Source organism: Gekko japonicus, unplaced genomic scaffold, assembly GCF_001447785.1.
Source record: "Gekko japonicus isolate JY-2015 unplaced genomic scaffold, Gekko_japonicus_V1.1 scaffold751, whole genome shotgun sequence".
In the NCBI taxonomy this organism is placed as follows: domain Eukaryota; kingdom Metazoa; phylum Chordata; class Lepidosauria; order Squamata; family Gekkonidae; genus Gekko; species Gekko japonicus.
This window is the reverse complement of record NW_015169196.1, coordinates 286177-309134: the sequence shown is the minus strand read 5'-3', so window position 1 is coordinate 309134 and position 22958 is coordinate 286177. Positions and strand designations below refer to the sequence as shown.

Below are 22958 nucleotides of genomic sequence, written 5' to 3'. Positions count from 1 at the left end.
CAAGAAAAAGCGGGGGGGGGGGGGGAAGCAAAGCTATTCCCTCCGGAGGAATTTGACCCGCAGTTGCATGATCACACAGTCCTTTGAAGCTGCAGGGGCAGCCCACCACTGCGTGATCAGACACAACCACGGGTGAGTCGGGGTTGTGGGGTTTTTTGCAATTTGTTTCCGATTTGCTTAAATGGGGAATCAATAAATCGCATCTCAGCACTGAGGGCTCCCTATGGAGTGTGCAATGATGCACACACCAAGAAGCGGGGGGGACAATGGCATGGAGTCTGGATGGCCCAATCAGACCATCCCAACGCCATGAGAGCGCGCTGGAGTGATCAAACAGGGGAAAGTCCGTCCATGGCCCATAGCAACTCGTTTGCTACTAGACTTTCCCTGGTGTCTTTTTATTCTGCTTCTGCAGTGGAGCAAAACGGATTGCCGACAGGTGCAGGGCGCTTCCCAGATGTTCATGTCTGATCGCGCCCTTTAAATCCACCCGGCATTCGTGCTGCTAACTGTGCGTGCGATTGCGACCCTAGACAAGTTACTCCCTCCCTCAGCCTCTCATTCCACCACTTGCTGTATAGAAATAATATTAGCCTACTTTACAGGGTTGTTGTCAGAATTTCAAATAGGATGAGTGCTTTGAATACTGGAAGTGCTATATAAATCCTAATTATGATTGTGGTATTTGCATGACTGAAGTTTTATAAATCTATAGGTAGTGTATACATAGTTTCATGAGGTAGCCGTGTCGATCTTCAGTAGAACAGTTAGATTTGATTCCAGTAGTACTTTAGAGAACAACAAGATTTTCGGGGTATAAGCTTTTGAGAGTCAAAGCTCCTTCGTCACACACAAGTGTATGTATGTCCATGTAATTCTGTTATAAGCCCTGTTACCTGCATCTTTTACATTTGACACAGACTCTGGCTTTGTTTTATTTTATGTTATTTCTAAATGTGTCTCCTCTGAAGGGGGTGTGATGCTGTGAGCTTGGAAATTACCCCAAGAGCCATTTGTTAAAGCCCGTACGCCAGTGCTTTGATCAATCATTAGCATCAGCATTCTGGTTTAATTAACTCAAAAGTGGCCAGGAGAAGGATGGGGTGGGGTGGGCTGTCTACATGACAGAGGCTGTGTAACCCTGACAATACCGCTGTGTTAAAATGCATTCACGCTCGCTTTACATTCCTCTTAGCTCTTAAAAAAAAAAGCTCCATAGTCTCTTACATTGCACAGACCCCTGGTCACTTGGCTGTGAAATGCATTCAGGCTACAGCAATAGAGGGTAATAGAATTGCCTTAAATCCTATTTAGAATTTCCAAAAGCCCTTTCGGTGGTCTAGAAACTCATAATGATTCATTAGGCTGGCCACATCAACAACAATAGGTGTTCTAAAAGGAGTTGCCTCCCCCTCCCCGCCATGATTTATTTCATTTTATTTTTTTAGTTTGGGTTGGGACTTTTCCTTTGTTTTTGTTTTTTTCCACAGCATGTTGCCATTGGGCCTTCCCCCCCCCCCATGTTTTGCTCTTTTCATCCTGTTTTCACAGAACGGCAATGAGAACCCTGAAACTCAAACAGGATCTTTCACTGAGTCCTAAAATTGTGTGCCCTGGCCTGACACGGATAGCCCAGGGTAGCATGATCTCATCTCGGAAGCTAAGTAGGGTCTGGATGGGAGACCTCCCAAATACTGGATGGGGTACTACCACCAAGGAATATTGGAGACGTGACGTGGTGGAGGTAGCAAACCACCTTGGAACATCTCTTGCCTTGAAAACCCCACAGGCTTGCCATAAATCAGCTGTGACTTCACAGCAGGGCTATTTTTGGGCAGGAACGCACAGGAACAGAGTTCCGGCTGGCTCCTGAGTTGGCCACGCCCAGCAGGAACTCATTAGCATAATAGGCCACACCCAACAGCAGAAACCCATTTGGATTGGCTACAGTAGGCGTGTGTGGCCTAACATGCAAAGGAGTTCCTGCTACAAAAAAAGCCCTGGATTTGACTACAAACAAGGTAAACAGAATAAGAAGCAAAAGGTGGGTGTGGCTGGATGACCACCCTTCTGGTAACATGGGGGTGTGGCCTAATTTGCTAATGAGTGGTGCTGTCAGGGGTGTGGCCCAATATGCTAATGAGTTTCTGCTGTTGGGTGTGGCCTATTATGCTAATGAGTTCCTGCTGGGCTTTTTCTACAAAAAGAAAAGAGCCCTGCTTGACAGCAAAAACAAAACTCTGTGACAAAGACACCCAGCTTTTTAATAGTGCTAGTCAACATCAAGGGATTTCAGGTTGGATCCACCCAGCCTTTTCACTTTGTTGTATCCGATTCCCCTCCATTCTACAATGTCTATGCTACATGGTTTTTGTAAATGCAGAACCCATGATGTTCAGCATAGTGTTTTGAGGTGATCAAAGAAGATGCCTTCTTCATTTTTCACCTGCAGAACAGCTGGTTGGATTCAACCATTCATATCTTTCAGGACCTCAGCCCAGCCACTCTGCTTTCTAACCACCCAGCAGATGCAATAATCATGGGAACGTCTGTGTTACCCTCTCTCAAGGTGAAGCAATTTCTTTTCCTACCAGCATGTGATACATTTTGTGTACACTTTTCTATCTGATGAAGGGAGCTTTGATTCCTGAATATACCCTCAAAATCTTGTTGGTCTCCAAGGTGTTACTGGACTCAGATCTAGCAAGTTTACAAAACGTTACCCGGTCCATCATACTGAGGATCTTAGCTTTTGGTTAAAAATAGCAAGTTCTTAGCCCATGTGGTTGTCGAGATGAATGTGAAAGCTATACATGCAGCACCTGGAAAATATCTAAGCTGCTCACATGGGCTAAGGAGGACTTCTCCTGTCTTGGCAGCAAGTCTGTATTGTTCTGCATAGTTCCTTGTCTTCATCATGAGAGCCAGCGTGGTGTAGTGGTTAAGAGCAGCGGACTCTAATCTGGAAAACCAGGTTTTTATTCCCCATTCTTCCATATGAAGCCTGCTGGGTGACTTTGGGCCAGTCCCAGTTCTTTCAGAACTTTCTCAGCCTCACCTACCTCACAAGGTGACTGTTGTGGGGATAGGAAAGGAAGGCGATTGTAGCCACTTTGAGGCTCCTTAGGGTAGAGAAAAGTGGGGTACAAAAACCACTCTTCTTCTTCTTCTTCAACTAGAGAACTAATTGTGCAGGACAAACAAATGTATGGGGAAATGAGCCTGCCCTTCTTCTTCTTGTTGTTCAGTCACACAGTCGAGTCCGACTCTTCGCGACCCCATGGACAAGATCTCGCCAGGCCCTCCTGTTTTCCGCCGTCCTCTGAAGTCTGCTCAATTTCATGTTCGTTGCATCTATGACACTGTCTAACCTTATGCCTTCTTAGGGCCATACTATGTGTGATGCTGGACTTGCATGATTACAAGTCTAGATGTGTCATTTGGCCCTAAAACACACTCATGTGTGGGGTGGGGGGAAGCATTTGGGTTGGGATTGTGGCACTGGTGAAAGAGGGGGTTAACTCTCCCCCCCACACACTGTTACCTAAATTGAAGATGCCCTCCTCCTCGGCTGCTTGAAGCCCTGGCAGGGAGGAAAAGACACAGTATAGTTACATGTCCATTTTCTCTGTCAGTGCTTAAAACAATTGGGGGACAGGCTAATGGCATTTTCAGTTGGCTGGAAAGGGGGAGAATTCTGCCCTCAGCAGTTCCTTCATGGTCTTTTGGTTCCTTTCAGCCATGTGAAACTACATCTGCTTGACTTTTGTGAGCAGGCTAGTTTGGAAAGGCCTCTGTTTTGCCTCCACTCCTCCCTCAGGTTTGTGCAAGGTAGGCTTGGTGCGTTATTGGTACAGCTGGAAACCACACTGACCTCTATCTGCTTGCTGCAAAATACATGAAGGGCATTTAAACCTCATAATCTACTTCTGAGCCATGGAATCCTTTTTCACTGCCGAGAAACCTTATACAGATTCATTACCTACTTGAAGTCTTTGCAGAGGGGGCCTTTGCTCTTTATTTTTCTTTTAAACTTGGCACTATAGCGCATTAACAGCAAGCTGTGTTAGACATGGGGATAATTGTATTTATTCCGAAGCATGATAGTAGCTTAAGAAAAAAGCCATCATAAAAGAGAATGCCCTGCTTATACCTAAAGCAGGCAACGCACTGCCTGCGCTGGTTGAACAATGAGCTCTAACGGGAATTCCGCATCTTTGACTGAAGGCGAGAGCGTGCAGTAGATACCAAATTTCATTAAGCTTCTGAAAAAGGGGAGGGGGGGGAACAGCAATGAATAAATCCTACAAAAAATAATCTGAGCTAAGTGCTGAAAAGGGCAGGAGCTGTTAGTATCATTACACAGAATTTAGTGAATGATAGACTCAAAGGGGCCCAAAGACTATCTGGTGTAAACTCTGGGGACTGCCACAGGGTAGCACAAAATCTGTCTCTGCGATCCAGACTATAGCCCGCAATAGGCAGAGTCCGGGTGCTGGACCCAAATATTAGAATCTATTAATATGAGAAGGGCCACCGCCTGCCCTTAAATGTCATTCACCATCTCAAACTTGATAGGAAGGGTTTTCTTGTTTAAAAGGGAGAAGGAGGGAGGAAAGTTTCAAAAAAAAAAATTCAGAAGGCACCCTGACCTGGATAGCCCAGGAAATCGCGGTCTCATCAGATCTCGGAAGCTAAGCAGGGTCAAATCTGGCAAGTTCATGGATGGGAGACTTCCTTGAAATATCAGCAGTCGGGACGTGGGGGCAGGCCTTATTCAGCCACCTCTCTGAATATCCTCCAGGCCCCCAGTAGGGGTCAGTCACCAGAGGTTGCCATGACTTCCAGGGGCACACAAACGCGCACGCACATGAAAAATACAAAACTAAAAAACCATTTCAGAAGGTTAGCCATACAAAAATGATCTGTATTTTAGATGAGCGAGATTCCAGTAACACCTTAGAGACCAAAAGATTGGGGGGGGGGGTACGAGCTTTTGAGAGTCAAAGCTGCTTTTGCCAGGTACAAATATTTGTATCTGACCAGGGGTCATTTTGTAGAAAAAGAGCTAGGGGAACTCATTAGCATAACTCATTAGGATATGCCACACCTCCTGACATCACCGGAAGTGTGTCATAAGGCCACACCCCCTGACATCACCGGAAGTGTGTCATAAGGCCACACACCCCGCCCCCAATGGTCCCGGCCGCCACTGCCGGCTTTGCAGCTCCACTGCCGAGCCCCATGAGGGGCCCGGCGGTGGACCTGCAAGGCCGGCAGGAGTGCAAGGAAGCCCCGCGAAGGCCCTCCCTGGCCCCAGGCAGGCAGGGGTGGGGAGAGGCAGGGAGGAAGCAACTTACCCTCCCTCTTCTCCTGCCTCCTGGCTGAATGAGGGCTGGAAGCGGGGCGGCCGGAAGCAGGGGGCGGGGTTTCGTCGTGTGCCCCGCCCCCTGTACCTCACCCGGGGGAACTGCGATCCCCCGCGATCCCCCCCGAAATGACCTCTGTATCTGACAAAGGGAGTTTTGACCCTGGAAAGCTCAGATACCCTCAAGATCTTGTTAGTCTCTAAGCTGCTGCTGGACTCAGGTCTCCCTCTTCTACTGCAGACTAACATGGCTACCCTCCTGAAACAAAATTTATTTTAAGTGTCCTACAAATTATTTAATTGTGCTACAAAAATGGAGGTGACTTTCACTTGTTTTCAAGTAGTCATCATCATCATAATCTCTTTTTTTGCCATATCCCAACATCACCCACAATGCTAAAAACAGAAACTGTTACACACACTCCAGGGAGCCTTCAAAACAAACCACCTGACAGAAAGTATAGCATGAAACTCTTAATTTAAAAATAACTGAAAAGTACGCCGACGGAGAGTGATTTCAGTAAAGCGTACTTTATTCGATCAGGAACAAGACGACTTTGGCCAGCTCAGAGGCGGGCTTATATCCCCCGAGAAACAGCCACCCAAAACACACCCCTACTTCCCTATAGGTTATTTACAGTGGCCGAGAGTCTCATAGGCTCTCGGCCGGGAACCTAGCCCCCTGATTGGAGCGGGCTAGGATCTGCATAGTCCATTGTCTCTTGGAGCGATGCTCGGCGTTTGTCTCTGGACTTGTCTGGACTGGATACATTACAATAACAAAACCAAAAAGACACTAAAATGATTGTAAGTTATCCAGAAAAGCTGGTTGAAATAATGTTGCATTGTGGGGAATGCTTTTGATGTTCATTGTTGTTAAGGAAGATTTAAAAACAAATACAAACATATTTTTAAAAAAATGTCACTTGGGAACCTACATAGTGCCCAGTGTTTGGAAAGCATAAGATGCTGCAGACTGGGTGTAATGAGAGTGGATGGGAGAGCTGCGGGGAAACTGCCTTCAGTTCTGCAGAAGAAAGTGGGGTGCGTAGGCCACAAAGAAACAAAATCCTTGGGGCTGCTGACAAAAAGTCTCTGCTCTGCTGAGGACCGTCGCCAGGGTAGGGCTGGGTGTGCTGCCCCACCAGGAGTGCTAATTGGCTCCATCTACTCTTCCCCCAGGTACTAGCAGCATTTCTGTTTAAAGAACAAAAACATCTTTTTACAGTACTAAAATTTCTGATTAAAGAAGTTAGTGGCACGTCTGCAAGTGTGGCAGAGTCCTTAAAGAGCAGAAGGCGTTATTTGAAGATATTGTGGAAGAACAAAAGTTTACTATAAGTGGATAAAAGCGTCTGAATTTAAAAGTAATTCGTATGTAAGTTGTATGTTTTTGATGCTAATAGAAACACTAAGATACTTGTAGAGGCTCACATTTGCTGAGAATTCTAGAGTTTTCTTTGGTTATAACATAGTGATCCCCCCTCCCCCATTTACTCATTTGGGAACCCCCACCTGGAAAGATGGTGGCTCCACCTCATGAGGAAGGCTAGCTCCACTGCTAATCGTAGTAGATGAGTTGTTTAGATGGGGCAACCCAGTCAGGTTAATTTATACCAGGACTCAGCCCATAAATATATGAAGTAAAAATAATATAAAGTATCTGCAGCAAGTGCTGAGTGCATTCCCCTTACTCTCGGGAACCTGAGTTGGGTGTTAAAGAAAGGGATGGAGAATCAATGATCTCATCATTACCCATTTTAAAACTTCTATTACCCTGTTACCAGACTTACAGGTATATGAATTGTTAGAATCAGAAATGCATCTGTTGAATAAGAACTTTTGCCCTCAATTGCTTTTGCCAGTTTGGTGTCGTGGTTAAGTGTGCGGGCTCTAATCTGGGAGAACCGGGTTTGATTCCCCACTCCTCCACATGCAGCTGCTGGTGTGATCTTGAGTCAGTAACAAGTTCTTTCAGAACTGTTCTTTCACAAGCAATCCTCAAGAGAGCTCTCTCAGCCCCACCTACCTCACAGGGTGTCTGTTGTGGGGAGGGGAATTCTTCTTCTTCTTCTTCTTCTTCTTCTTCTTCTTCTTCTTCTTCTTCTTCTTCTTCTTCTTCTTCTTCTTCTTCTTCTTCTTCTTCTTCTTCTTCTGTGTTTTTTGCCATCAAGTCGCTTTCAGCCTATGGTGACCCTATAAATTAATGACCTCCAAAACATCCTATGATGATTTCACCCTCTTCCCTCCCTCATATGCAGGATTCTCCCCTCTATCTTCTTTCTAGCTGAGCAGTCCCTTTATGTATTTTCTTCTTATTTGTTTGTCTGTGGCTGTCCCACCCAGTCGCTTTAAGATATATGTCTGTCTGTCTGTCTGTCTGTCTGTCTGTCTATCTATCTATGCTGGCCCAGCCCAAGGAACGGGGGGGAGCAACAAAATCACCTAATATTCTGCTTTTGGAATGGCACACAAGAGGCTTTTGGAAGTTCAAGATAAACAAAATGTTTTATTTAACTTGGAAGAGAAAAGGTCAGGTAGAAGCAGGTGTAGGATGTATGAGGTGAACAGATAATAAAACTGAGGTAACTTTGTATTCACACTAACACCAGATAATGTGTTGCCAACAAATAAGTGTTTCTGCTATTCAACAAGGCCTTCCAAACTTTGAGGAGAGAGGCTTTCTTTTCAGCTTCTGCTTAAACACTCAAGCATAGGTTTCTGAGTTTCATCATCAAGTAAAGTTTAGAAGGCAGGAACAAACAACCAAGGTCCCAAAATCCTTTTTTATACACAAACCAGGCATCACTCCAATATAGGGCCACCCCAGCAAGGGGCTTTCATGGCAAGTGAGAAGCAGAGGCAGTTTGCCATGGCCTTCCTCTGCAAAGTCTTCTTTGGTGGTCTCACTTCCAAGTACTGACCCTGCTTAGCTTCCCTGATCTGATGAGATCGTGCTATATCAGGCTGCCTCCTCCCCACCTCCTCTTTGCTAATTGTTCTAATATTTCTCATTGCTTTCCAAGAATGCTTTTTTTAAAGAAAAGCGTATCCCACATCTCAATCAAATGATCCCCAAGGCAATTTATAACAAATTGACGTTATAACATGCCTGCAGTTAAGAGTAAAGATCTGTCTGCCAGGGAATAGGGAAGTAAACACCCTGCGGCTGCTTGTAATCTGGCCAACAGTTGGGGCCAAGTAGTCAGCTTCTCACCAGGGTGGTGTTGCAGGGAGAGAGGGGGCACATCCTCCCCATAGTTGTTGGACCTCTAGCTATGGTTATTTATTTCCTGCCTTTCCTTGTGGTTCAAAGCCAATATTGATTGGTAAATATCTATGCACGCTGAGTTTCTGACACGTTATTTTTTTTAAAAAACCATGATGATACAGAAAGCTATAAAGAACAAAACAAACAAACAAACCTGGAACACGTATACAGACATAATTACAGTCCTGTGGGAGAGCACAGCTAGCATTCTGGCATGAGCCGAGTTCAATAAATGCGTCTAGAAGGCAGGTGAAGAACTTTTCGGTATGAGACACGGGGAACGCTCAGATCTGTTGGCAAGCAGCTCGCGGAAGCCCACGTGCTCTTGCCGCTTCTCCTCCCACCAGCAATTGCACACACTTTTAGGAGTTTGATCTGGTTCTGTCTTTTAAGCCTCTTGCGTTCTCGTCTTCTTTTTTGACAGATGACTGCCACAGCGCAACAGCCGGCGAAAGCACAGCCCGTGCACATCTCTACGCCCTCGGCAGCCGCCAGCACTCCCCTTCCCAGTACTCCCATCGACCCTCAGGCGCAGCTGGAGGCTGACAAGCGGGCTGTCTACAGGTACAGAGGGATTCTGCTGCCAGGCTGTTCTTTAATGTGGATTCCCATCCCTGTAGTGGCATGTTGAGATATTACTGGAATTTGGCCTGGGGCTAACTTGTCAACGACATGCTGCACAGAGACTTCTTTTCTTTCTTTCTTTCTTTTTTTTAAAGCCCTCTTTGTCAATTGACAGAGAAATAGGTTCCAGCGCATGTTAAACTAGCGGAGCCTCAAGCTGAGTTACTTAAAAAACATTTGCTTTCTTTGTTAGAGAGAGTTAAATTACAAGGCAACAGAGTGATGATGATGATGATGGTGGTGTGGCAGCTAATGTTTCGATGGAGGAAAGGGGGGGCTTTCTGCACAATCGAGTTTCCTTTTTGCGGGGAATGTGTGCATTTGAGTCTCGTTCACTGCGCACAGTCCTGAGGTTGCGCTTCTGTTGTGGGTTTTATGAGCACTTAGAGCTGCAGTATTTTGTACCTGAGGGAAATGGGGATGCTACCTCCAGGAAGCATAAGTATCGGTATTGTGATTGCTGTTCACATTGTGGTCGCACGAGTCTCCTGGGTCCGGTACCTATTAGATATTTTGGGGATGCAGTTAGTGGCAAGTGGCTGATTATTATCCTGAATGACTGCATCTTCTTTTCCTTAATTTAGTTTTAAGCTAGTGTAACGTGGTTGATAAAAATCTACATGGCGAGTCAGGAAGTTCAAACATCTCACCGTTGCCATGAGCACCCTAGCTGACCTTAGGCAATCTGAACTCTCTTTCAACTTTCACCACCACCCTGTATTTGGTATGGGGATAATAATACTGTGAAGTAGCCCAAATAGCCCAGACTAGCCCAATCTTGTCAGAGCTCAGAAGCTAAGCACAGGATTGATACTTGGATGGAAGCCTGGGGCTGCTGTGTAGAGGAAGGCCAATGTCAAACGACCTCTGCTCATCTCTTGCTTTGAAAACCCCATGATGCCTTGACCCAGATAGCCCAGGCAAACCCAAACTTGTCAGATCTCGGAAGCTAAGCAGGGCCAACCCTGGCAAGTATTTGGATGGGTGACCTCCAAGGAATATCAGGGTCGTGACATGGAGGCAAGCTATCAAACCACTTCTCTGAATGTCCTCCATGCCCCAGTAGGAGTCGCCAGAAGTCAACATGACTTCCAGACACAGGTATACTTGCACCAGAGCTATTTTTGGGCAGGAACGCACAGGAACTGGCTCCTGAGTTGGCCACGCCCAGCAGGAACTAATTAGCATAATAGGCCACCTCTAACAGCAGACACTCATTAGGATTGGCTACATTAGAGGTGTATGGCCTAACATGCAAAGAAGTTCCTGCTACAAAAAAAGCCCAGGGTTTTGACAACAAAGTAAAGAGAATAAGAAGCAAAAGGTGGGTGTGGTTGGATGACTACACTTCTGGTAACATGTGGGGTGTGGCCTAATATGCTAATGTGTTTCTGCTGTTGGGTGTGGCATATTATGCTAATGAGTTCCTGCTGGGCTTTTTCTACAAAAAAAGCCCTGACTTGCACAAGCACACAGACATTTTGTTGTTCAGTCGCACAGTCGAGTCCGACTCTTCGCGACCCCATGGACAATCTCCCGCCAGGGAAAAAAGAGAACCCCATAATGAAGAACTTCATAAAGTCAAACAGAAGCTACAATAGTCCCTCCAAAAATGTACACACTTCTCTTGCAGCAGTGCTGCTTGTGTTGTTGGGAGCTAATTTGGGCTTTTCCTAAGTATTGCTTGAAGTGCTGCAGAGACCACTTTGATCAGAGAATGTGACAGGACAGAGAATGTGAACATGTAGAGCACCACAACACTGCTTCCAATTTCCTAGAAACCTGCTGTTTATATGCAGCCAGAGAGAAAGAGAGATTTTTCATGGGCTACCAAATATTCTACATTCCTATGTGTATTTTCTTTAAAGGCATTTTTGCAATTATACTTTTAAGACTCTGGCATTTCAGAGCTCTCTCTCTCTCTCTCTCTCTCTCTCTCTTGGTCTCTCTCTCTCGGTCTCTCCTCATTCACCTTTGGGTTTTTTAGGTTCTTGCTTACATCCGTGTTAAAATGTTATAAAACTGCTGTAATAATTTAAATTGGTGTTAGCAAGCAATAAATGGCAATTGTTATCTTCACAACCCTGGAGGATTCTGGGAGTTACAAATCAAAGTGAGGTATAGTTGCATGCCGATCAGAGTCTCTTCTCCGTATGCTGTTGCAAAGAGAGGGAGCACTGTCTAGTTTCCATACGGTGGGCAGAAAGATTTCAGTATGACAAGGTTACTCTTCAGTCTGAGAACTTCCTCCTTGTGGGAACAGTTAAAGTTAATGAAAGTCTCCCCCATGCTTGCAATTAGGTACTGGGAGTTCAAAATTCTCCCTGCCTCTCCCCCCCAAAAAAAACACAACTGGATCTGGCCATGGTTGGCCTATGCACACTTCCTACTGTTGCCAGGGATGTTCCATGACAGCAGACAGGGGGCACAGTTCAGCCAACACAAGGCACTATAGACCCTTTCCTCCAACAGACACCTCAGTAGGGTTGCCAACTCTAGGCTGGAGAATTCCTAGAGATTTGGGGGTGGAGTCTGGAGAGGGCAGACACTGAGGAGGGGGGGGCTCAGCAGTGTATGGAATCAACTCCATCTATTATGGCATCCTGAACTCAATAGGAGAAAAGGTAAGGTGTAAACAATAGGAATGAGTGAATATCTGGTGTTTTGCCCTTCAATACAGATGATTACTATATATGTGTAAGTGGTTGCTGCAGGGCCAGTTACTGGTTCTGAGGGGCTCTGCGGCCCCCTCCCCTCTTCTACCCACCACCAGGGCCCCATGCACATTCTTATTCCCTTTCCCTCACCAGCTTGCCTCCCACATGCCTCTGTCTCCTTCCCCTGCCCCTTCATGAGTTCTCCCACTACCCGTGCTCTCCACTGCCTGCAGCCCTGTTCTTAGTGCCACTGGGCAGTAAGTATAGCTAGAAGGATGGTAGAGAGCTAGAAAATAAATAAATGAGTGGGGAGGTCAACTGCATTGGGGCCTGCTGGAAGCCCTGGGCCCTGGCATCTGCCCTACCTCAGGGGATGTTAACGCTGGCCCTGGACTGCTGTTCCATCACTGGGTGAGCACAGTAGGTCATAGCAGGAAATCTCTTTTGTGTGCCCATCGACAGCCAGTGTCTGATGCAGTGAGTGAGCAGGTGTCAGAACCCACAGCCAACAACGAAGTACACGCATTCCAGAATGGTAATACTTTTATTGCAGAGCTATAGATGCAGTAACATAAGGGCTGTTAAGAATGGTGGCGGCCCCATGGGCATAATAGGATATAGGGTATTCGTATGCACACACACACCCCACAGCACTGGCCAATTAGGCACCCTCCTGTGCGCGGGATAAAGCTTGGAGACCGTTAGGTAGCTAAAGCTGAGAACCAACACTCTCCCACGGCACCTAGGAAAAACCCAGACAATACAACTCCCTCCTGCACATCTGTATAGATAAGCATTTCAGCGCAAAGCAGAAAAAGCACAGAAAGGAATACAGTGGCAATTAACCAGACACAGACCGAGCTCCTCAACCTTCATGGCAGCATAGCTGACAGCAGGTAAACCTTCCTAACCAGAATTTACTATATCAGTGTTAAAACCACCATTAAAATGAGGTTTAAAAGTGCCTGGAAATGGACTGTTGCAATTTTTTATTTTGTACTATTTAGTACCATACATTAGCAGATGTGTGTTTCGTGTATCCAGGAAAGGAGCTTAAGAAAAGGAAAGAATTTGTGCAGGATAGAAATGGGGAGCAAGAGCCAGGAAAGAAGATTGTTTGAATGGAAGACTTGTATATCATACCGAGTGCCTGGAGGGTTTTTTTTAATTAAAATTTCTTGCCTCTGGGTAGCATGACAGTTCAAAACCGCATTGGGGATTTTTCATTTCATGTCAATAAATTTAACAAGGCCCCATTCAATTCAAATTAACGCTTAAGCTGTAGCTTTTATGCTCTCCTCTTGGAGAGTACAGATAAAAGAAATATATATGCGGTACTTAATTTGCTCTCCCACACCTGCGCAAGGGTGCACCAAACCCCATTCGAAGAATTGTAAGCCAGAGCTTTGCTCAGTTAAAAGGTAGTATCAGGAGAAGAGCAAAGAAAGGTATAAGATAGCCAGCCAGCTTTAGTGTTGCTTCTAAAATTCTCTTCCTGAATTAGGAATGCTCTCTTTTTCCATTTTTTTAAAATCTAGATTTTGTATTATGTAGAGCATAGTGTGCATACACTTTGCCATAGCTTTCAGATATTCTTTGTGATCTCTTTGCATCACACCAATGGGATAAGGCGCCTGTGCAGACCCTGATCAGTAGCTTACAAGCTCCATAGAAAAGGGATTTTCACGTACTTCCCTGGGGCATGAGTAGGAACTCAACCGCGCATGCCCACAGGGGCAGGGCATGGGCATCCGGCCAGTTCTCTTCTGACCACCACACGAACAGGACGCCTTTCTTCAGCATTCTGGTCAGTGAATTTACCTTTCTTCTTTAGCTCCTTTCTTTGGTTTCTTCTTCATGAAGCCTATTGCCGACTCCACTAACCAAACTTTTTTTAAAGAACCGTCTTTCATTGAACTTTCTCTCCTGGCCACCCACCCCTTCCCCATCTTGATCTATGTGGAGCTTCTTCAAGAGGTGTTCCCGGTGTGGGAGCAAGCTCGTTCCATCGGACGGCCATTCTTTGTGCCGCCTGTGCCTTGGGGAAGCACACCAGACAGATTCCTGTGTCCATTGCTTGAAATTTTCAAAATGGACCAGAAAAAATCGAGCAGCGAGGTTCCAGGTGGCATTACTGGACTCCGCCTCAGCCCCTTCCAAAATGGCTGGGAAAACCTCTGATGTGGGAGAAACAGGTGAATTGACCTCGGCATCAATAGGGCATGTTGCACCTCCAAGCCACTCCTTGCACACCTTAAGACCACGGCCAATGGTGTGTCAACTCTGAAGAGATCAGGATCGACCTCCAAATCCTCGTCAGCCTCCCCTGCTAAAAAAAACATAAGAGGGAGAAAGGCCACAAGTTGGGCAAGCACATGGGCCCACAAACAGACTGACACTGAAAGTCCCCAAGCCCTACGTCAGGCTCCGTGACTCGTGAGCATGCCACCGCCGATAAGTCTCCAATGCTGGACCCAACATTGACCTCAATGATTCCACCTCTTCAACTGCTCAATTCACCAATCCTTTGGGTGAACTCTTTCTGGTATCGAAACCCACAGCTTCCACTCATCCACTCCGCTTTTCGGAGTCCAAGATGGATGAGACAGCCTTGACTCAGCGAAGCACACCACACACCTCTCATTCCAGGTTGACAAGTAGAGAGACCTCCCCTCAGGGATCAACAATCGGCTCTGATCACCGCCGCCAATTTGATGACACCTGCCTGGACACCTACCACCCCCAACTTCATAACTGCCCCTCCTCTCCTTGACACCAAGACTGTCGAATGCAGGAGCATTATTCTGGTGGTTTACTCTCTCCACCCAGCCTTCCCTTGACTTCAAATGCAGAGATGCCCGGACTGGGAACAGCATTCTATTATCTCTCACTGCTCCAAATCCCCTCGCAGACCTGTAGTTCCATTGATGACTATGACTACTGGGCCATCAGTACTGAAAAGACATTGGCACCAACCCAGAAGACATTCCGGGGAGATGATCAGATAGGCTGCAGCATTAGCCACGAGACCTGCAGTGACACCACACAGACTGCAATCATCCCTGGCACACACTATCACTCAGCGGACCCTCCCGTTGGACTCAGAACACTCCGGTGCTGAAGACCTACATAGCACCTCTGGTGCCGACTCGGATGACAATGACTAGGAACAGCAGAACCCTCATCCAAATCCATTGCCACCTGTACAAGTGAACGAGGACATGCCAATCTCACCTCTGAGGACCTCAAATCATATGGAGATCTGGTCAAGAGGATGGGCTGCATGCTGAGTCTCTCTATCATCCAACCTCAGCCAGAAGTAACAAACCTGGTGTTCAACACTGTGCAGTTGGACACCTCTATTGCCATAGCCCTCCCTATGATATCAGGCATGTTCCCTCTGCATGACATTTGCAAGGCAACCACATGGGCGACACCTAACATGTTTATCAAGCACTACATCCTGGACATTCGTGCAGGACAGCAGGCAACACTGGAACGATCCATTCTCCAAGCAGCGTGCGACTGAGTAGCTGCCAGAACCCTCCACCAGGTACACCAGAGCTTGCTACTCTCCCATTGGTGTGATGCACAGAGACCACAAAGAAGATAAACAAGTTGCTTACTTGTAACTGATGATCTTTGAGTGGTCATTTGTGCATTCACACTGCCCACCCGACCTTTCCCTCCGCTGTCAGCCTCCAGTTGTAAATTTAGGGGGTTACACAGTGGTCAGAAGGAACTGACAGGATGTCCATGCCCTGCCCCTGTGGGATGCATGGTGGAGTTCCTGCGCATGCCCCGGGGAAAAGGCATGACAATCCCTTTTCTATGGAGCTTGTAAATTACTGATTGGGATCAGTGCAGGTACCTTATCCCATCAGTGTGAATGCAGATGACCACTCAAAGATCATCAGTTACAGGTAAACATTTCCCCCCTGAAATTTGACACATGTATACATGTGTGAATTGATTAACATACTGCAATAAAGCAGTCTTGGTATGGTTGTACAGATAAATGCACCAACCCTCTTTGTGTGTGGTGTTTTACCTGTTCACAGAAGCACATATGCACAACAGTAAAACAAAATACGAAAAGAATCTTGACATAATCATAGGAATGATTGTATTGAGAGGGGGGGTGTCATGTTTAATCAGTGAGTGCACTGTCAGTGCATCGGCACTGGGGTGGGGGGGATGAAAACAAACTGGGGAAGCTGTATCAAACGGTGCATTATCCAATTCTGGAGTTAATTTTAGAAATTCTCCTACTTAAACCAGAGTTCAGGAAGAGTGGGTCTCAGGTCACAGTGAAATTATGGAACAAAAAACCCTAAAAGAGTGGAAGAAATGAACTCAATCCTAAAGTGAGGAGTACTGTTAATAAAAAATATAGCTTCCCCCCATCTAAACCATGAGAATGAAGTCTGTGATTCTCGGTGACAGGGTAAAACTCTCCTGATTAAATAAAGAAGCATACTGGAGCTTTGCATGTTAGCTGGCTACATAACAGCTAAAGAACCTCTTTAACTGATATTATTGATTGCAAAAATATTTTAGTAAGAGGAAGAATCAGATATGTAGTAATGGGAGGGGTTTTTTTTTAAAATCTGTGCGTAAACATCTAAACATACCTAACAAATATTATCTTAAGAATATCTTAATTATTTTATCCATTTAAAAAAGCTTAATACGACTTAAACTTTAGTCAAGTAATACATACCTGGAATGTTTGTGCTTTATTCCTTAGCAGTCTGTTTCCAGACCTAGTTCAAGATGTTCAGTTTGATCTTTAAAACCTTAAAGTTCATTGGCTCAAGCTATCTTAAAGACAGCTGTCTGAAGCTACCCTTATACTCAGGTCTCTCAGGGCCATCTCCCAGGTCTCCACACCATCCAAGGCACGGTGAGTTGACATTCATGGGATGGCGTTTTCAGTTGCAGCACCCATATGCATTTGGCCTCAAGTCAGTCAGACCTCGTCAGAATACCCTTTGGCAGTTAACAATGGGATCCCTAAGCAGAGTGATGCTCGTCTAAATCCACTGACGTAAATGGGCTTGGAAGGATGTAACTGTGTTTAAGATTGCACTGTGAATTTGTCTTTTGAGGTTTCACTTCCTGATTTGGGGGGGGGGGGAGGTGGTGATTTGTCCAAAGTAGTGCTTTAATGTGATATTTATTATTGGTAACAACCTTGTGGCCATTTTTACCTGGAAAGGCAACATAAATAAGTTTTTGAGTAAATTAAAGAAGATGAATAGATACAGCATATCTTTATTAAATTACAGCAAATCGAGTTAAAGCTTTTGTAATAACAAGGTCGATAATTTTATGCCCTTATTCAGTACGGTTAACTTGTTTTTCGTTTATTATTATGGTTCTTATCGTATTATGGCCAGGATGCTCCCCCCCCCCCCCCCGGCTTTCACTATGCAGTGTCCAAACCTAGCAATGGCAGAAGCAAATCTCACCACCTTATGCCCGTCTCCTGTTTTGTTCGTGCCACTTACCGAATTGGCCTTTGATCTTCTTCCATCTTCTTCCAGTTTTCCCATCTGAAGTACATTAGTTGCTATGGAAATAGTTATGGGAGGCCCCATACAGTCCCCAAAAGCAAAGTAAAAGCAGGTTAATAACTGGTGCCTTGGTTTGGAAAGTGCTTGGGATTACTTAAGGCCATTACAGGTGTTTGTGTGCTGTTTCTGTACACTGGAGAGGGACATGCACTCTCTGGGTACATCTTCACATAACATCATTGGCACTGCTTGGGATGGGGAGATACACGGCAGCCAGGAGAAAATTATGGCAACTTAAGAGAGGCTCTGATCACACCACCGAGGAAATGCGGGCGGGAAGGAAGGCTGTTTGCCCCGGGGCGAACTGACGCGCATTTGCACGATCAGACTTCAGCCCGCCTGCTCCGCAGTTCTGAATACTACTAACCTTTCCCCGGCTGCTGCCACACACGCTAAGTAATCCACTTTCAATCCACTTTCAGTACACTTTCAAAGTGGAGTTTCACTGTGTGAACTGGCAAAATCCACTTTGAAAGTGCACTGAAAGTGGATTGAAAGTGGATTACTTAGCGTGTGTGGCAGCAGCCCCCGGTGGCTTTTTTGCGACGCTCCTGCGGCACAACAAGGCGCCCCACCAATGACTCCGGGACACGGGACAGATGTGTCTGTCTGATCACTTCCCTTTAATCTGTGGGGGAATCATATGTGTGCCGCTGCGTATGATCGCAGCCATTGACTTGCTTTCTGCTCATCATCCACTCATCAGTGAGCAGATCTGCTGCATTTGCATTTGCTTGTACAGTTGACAACAACCACCTGGGAATGGAACAGGAAGTGCCTTGCCTTAGCATTGTTGCCATGGAGGAAGTAAATGCAGATTTTTAAGATTGGTACTTTGCTCAATGGTAATAATATCTCACTTGGCATGTTATACTGATTATTTTGTTTGTTTGAGAGGTTTCTACCCTATGAGCTCCAAATGCGTTCCCGAATCAAACCGTTCACTAGCAGAGTAAACACCCAAATAATACTGAAACAACAATAAAAAATAAATAGTAAAACCACAGCCTTAAAACCACGTAAGAAATCTCAGAGGGGGAAACATAAAACCAGTTAGTAAAAACTTGTACAAGCCAGCAAAAACAACCACTAAATGCTTGGGAATAAAATGAAGTTATTTAATCTGGCACCTAAAATGAAGGTTGAATATCTCTGTAGGAAGAGAGTCCCAGAAGTGAGAGGCCTCTACTGATATGGCCCTGCTAGAAACTTGGAAGACCACTGCACACCTAGAGACAACTGTGCAGTTCTCAGCCCCAGTATTTCCTTACCTGGCCCTAGTAAATCATCATCTTGGGTCATCTCCATTTTTGCCTAAGTGTACCTTTTATTTAGTATATTTTATCCAGCCTTTTCTCCAAGGAGTTCTGAGAGGCCTGGTACTGGTGCAGGTTGCTAGTGCATTTTTCAGGGTTCAGCTCCCTCCTCAGACTATCATATAAGTTATGTTTCTGTACTGGATATGGATACATCTTGTCTCTAGCGTACATGGAGAGAACACTACGACACACCTTTTCTCCCCAGCAGGGGACCACAAGTGGCTCGCACTTAAGTAGCAACAGCAGTGCACACTCTGCAACAAATGGTATTTCTTCAGTGAGGTCCATTCTGCTGCTCCCAACAGTGACACTGATAAACTGACCCATTTTTTTTTACATGGCACCATTATTTATTTATTTAGAAATTTTATGTGCCACCTCTGCAGAGACCTGCTACAGGCAGTTCATGAAGCAATATATGATAGAATCAAAAAAGCACAAAGAGCATTAAAATGAACAAATAGTTAAAAAACCAAATAGAGCTAAAAAGCAAAATAAGAACATTTAGCAGCCTAAAATCAGCCTAGGAAAATGGTCTTCAGGGTAGAAGCAAAATGCAAAAACAATTTTTAAAAGCATTAGATAAATTGTAGGGTGAGGCGAAATGGGCCTGCTCTGGCCTGCAAGTTCTGCCCTCCAAGGTTCCCAACACCTGGAGAGGCTTCTCTCTCTCTCTCTCTCTCTCTCTGTCTGATAACCCGCCGCCACACCTGACCTTTGTAGGAATTGCCTGCCAGGAGGGTCAGGACTCCCACCTTCCCTTCCAAGTTCTGAGGCCTTGCCTTTATGTCTCCGGCTGCCCAGCACCTGGTCACCATGGGGGCAGTTTACTGCCTTGTGCACACTAGAGGAATAGCCACTTGCAGCTCAGGATGTTATAGATCTCTACAGAGTGCCATTACTTTGAAGCTTCCTTCAGCAATCTTGGCATCATCTGGCTAATGACCACCTCCTCTAGACCTCAGTTAAGAGTTCTGTCTGCTCTGATGGGAGCCCTCCCTCTTTGCTCCCCTGAGTTTTATCATCTCTCTTTTCTCCACCCCTGATGAGGTCAGGCCAGGTCAGAGAAGCTTTCCCTGAAGACTCCAGAATTTTCCTTCCTGAAGTCTCTCCAGTATATTCTTCCTCCAAACCTCTGTTCACTGCTTGGAGTGGGGGGGAGATTGACCCACCCATTATCTCTCCTGCTAGAACTGTTAGTATTTGTATGAAGGTGGGCTGAGGTAAGTCTGAAAGGCTATTGAACTGACTTCCCCCATTTCTGCCTATTCTCTGGCCGGGGGGTGGGGGTGACTTTTAAAACTCAAAGTGGGGGTTTCATTCATTTCAAACCTCCAAAGAAAAAAATGCATTTTTTCTCATATGTTTTAAAAAAATATTTTGATCTGGCACTTAAAAGAAAGAGTAGGGCAGGTGCCTGATGGTGAGCCTCCATTGGGGAGGGCATTCCACAGGTGAGGTGCCACCACTGGGGAAGCCCTGTCTCTGGTATCCGCCACCCTCACTTCTGGAGTTGTGGACACAGAGGGTAGGGCTTCAGAAGAGGATCTTAGTTGGTGGACCTGACAGCACAAGACAGGCCTGTCCTTTACTGTGAACATTGTTTAGGGGAATATTTTTTTTTTTTTTAAATGAATCCTCCTCCTGGCAGCAACTGCATACAAAACCATGCACGATTTGCAGTGATTATTTCCATGTCTATCATGCAGTCAGAATTGCCTCTAAACTTAAGAACTTGGTTGAGAATGAACACAGTTTTGTCTTGAGCCTCTTAAGTTATTTCACCTAAATGGACAGCAGAGTTTTGCTTGTCTGTTCTGGCCGTTTGCATTAATAACTCATGTGCAGCCATTGCTACATTTAGTGGAATTCCCCCCCCCCATCCAGAAGCTTTCTTCTCCTAGAGTGCAAACCATGCTTTTCAGAGGCATCCACAGAAATGTACTCTCTGATGGATTTATGGTTAGAGCTGAAATCTATAACACACTCAGTTGCGTAGGGATCTTTTTCTATTTTATTTTACTTTAATATCTAGTAAAAGCAGCCCTTTTCTTGGAGACAATAGAATCAAATGTTTCCATTGGGAGCCTTTGGCTCGAAGTTGTTAGTTGCTAAAGAATCCTGTGGCAACTTGATTTCTCATGTTGTAACACACCTAAAAAGCTTTGGAGATACTAGTTGGATCAGAGGCTTACAGCAAATACATCTCTTTCCTTTATTCCTGCCCTCCCCCCTACTCACTGCCTTCTCTTCCAAGCAGTGACTCTGATCATCATTCTGTTCTTGCATCATTCACTGAGGAGTGAACTTATAAACCTGATTCCACGGTTAGTATACAAGAAGACTGAAGAAACTAAAAATGTTCAGGGAAAGTGTACTGCCGGCCGTGATTTAGCATTTTGAGAAAATGCTTGGGGTCAGAAGCTAAAGAATTTAGGGACAAACTGCACAAGCAGAACTCCCAACGTTTTGCTAAGGTTGCCATGTTCCTGCTGGGAGTGAGACACCTTCGACACCCCATGAGCCCTTCCTGCTGTCACTTGGCTGAGTAATAGGAGAAAAATGGGGGCAGGCAGGGGTCATTTCGTAGAAAAAGAGCTAGGGGAACTCATTAGCATAACTCATTAGCATATGCCACACACCCTGACATCAGGGGCCCAGCGGTAGTGCGAGGAAGCCCCGCCAAGGCCCTCCCTGGCCCCAGGCAGGCAGGGGTGGGGAGAGGCATGGAGGAAGCAACTTACCCTCCCTCTTCTCCTGCCTCCTCCTGGCTGAATGAGGGCCGGAAGCGGGGCGGCCGGAAGCAGGGGGCGGGGCTTCGTCATGTGCCACGCCCCCCTGCACCTCACCCGGGGGAACTGCGTTCCCCCGCGATCCCCCCTGAAATGACCTCTGGGGGCAGGAGAATGGGGAAAACAGTCGCCAGCTTCCTGAGGCATAGGGTGTCATATCTGGTACAACCAGAAGTGACCTTATTGTGTCACTGGCAGTGCTCTAGCATTCAGTCAAAACTCTGTGGTTTAACTCTGACCAGTGTTCCCTCTAAGCTGAGTTAGTATGAGCTAGCTCACAGTTTTTTAGCCTCTGGCTCACACATTTTTGTCTTAGCTCAGGAAGGATGGCTCCAGTGCAAACTAATTTATGCAGTAGCCAAATCACCTGCTCACAACTTTAATGCCAATAGCTCACAAAGTAGAATTTTTGCTCACAGGGCTCCACAGCTTAGGGGGAACATTGACTCTGAACCTTTTCAAACTGCTTTTGTATTCTGTTTTAGTAACTGGTTGCTAATCAATTTTTTTTGGTCATTTCAGACAGACCCATTTTAGTAACCGGCTGCTAGTGGGATTTATTTACCCATTTATACAAACCCACTTGCATCAGGTAAGCAAAGCATGTTTGAGCCGCTTTTGAGGGAAAGTGGTTTTTCCCGTTTTCATCCCCTTCATTGTGCTTCTGAATCACTGTGGTGTGATGTTTAAAATATCCATAGCACTTTCTACAATGCTGCTTCCCCCCTCCCCACCCTTTTTTGTCGCATGATATTCCTTGGGCTTTTAAAAAAAATGTTCTAAGGTGAGCACTATGGTGCTATACCTTTGAGTCAGTGCATCTCAGTAGTGCCACTATAGAACTTCTGTGCTTTAGCGGTTTAGCGCTATAGCACTCACCTTAGAACATTTTTTTTAAAGTCTAAGGAAGATCATGCGATCATGCAAAAAGGGCTGGGGGTGAGATCGGCGTTGTAGGAAGCACTATGGACATTTTAAACAGCACACCACAGTGATTCAGAAGTGCAATGAAGGGGTTGAAAACAGAAAAAAAAGCGGCTCAACCATCGTTTGCTATAGCGCTCACCTTAGAACGTTAAAAATATCTGAGGCAAAAAAGGGTGGCAGGGGGAAGTGGCACTCTTTGAAATGACCATAGCACTTCAGAGACGGCTCATTCACAGACGGGAATTTGCTGTATAAAACCCCCATCCCTGTATGACTTAACTAGAAACCGGGCCAACAATGAATAACATCCAGCTTAGGACAGTAATGTGAAAAGGGCCTCTGTGTCCCCCAAACTGTGAGTCTCCTGCCAGCTGCCAGCCTCATACTGGCAATCCTGTGTTTTACCCTGAAGAGCAGAGAA

At 45.7% G+C, this 22958-nt stretch overlaps 1 protein-coding gene across 1 annotated transcript in view; it reads left to right on the top strand.

The window, feature by feature from the left end:
* Nucleotides 1–22958, top strand: part of PKNOX2 (PBX/knotted 1 homeobox 2) — a 184042-nt gene that overhangs the window by 30617 nt on the left and 130467 nt on the right. The window contains exon 2 of the mRNA XM_015416319.1: nucleotides 9064–9203. Within this exon, the coding sequence (XP_015271805.1) occupies nucleotides 9064–9203 (140 nt within the window). The remainder of the gene's footprint in view (nucleotides 1–9063; nucleotides 9204–22958) is intronic.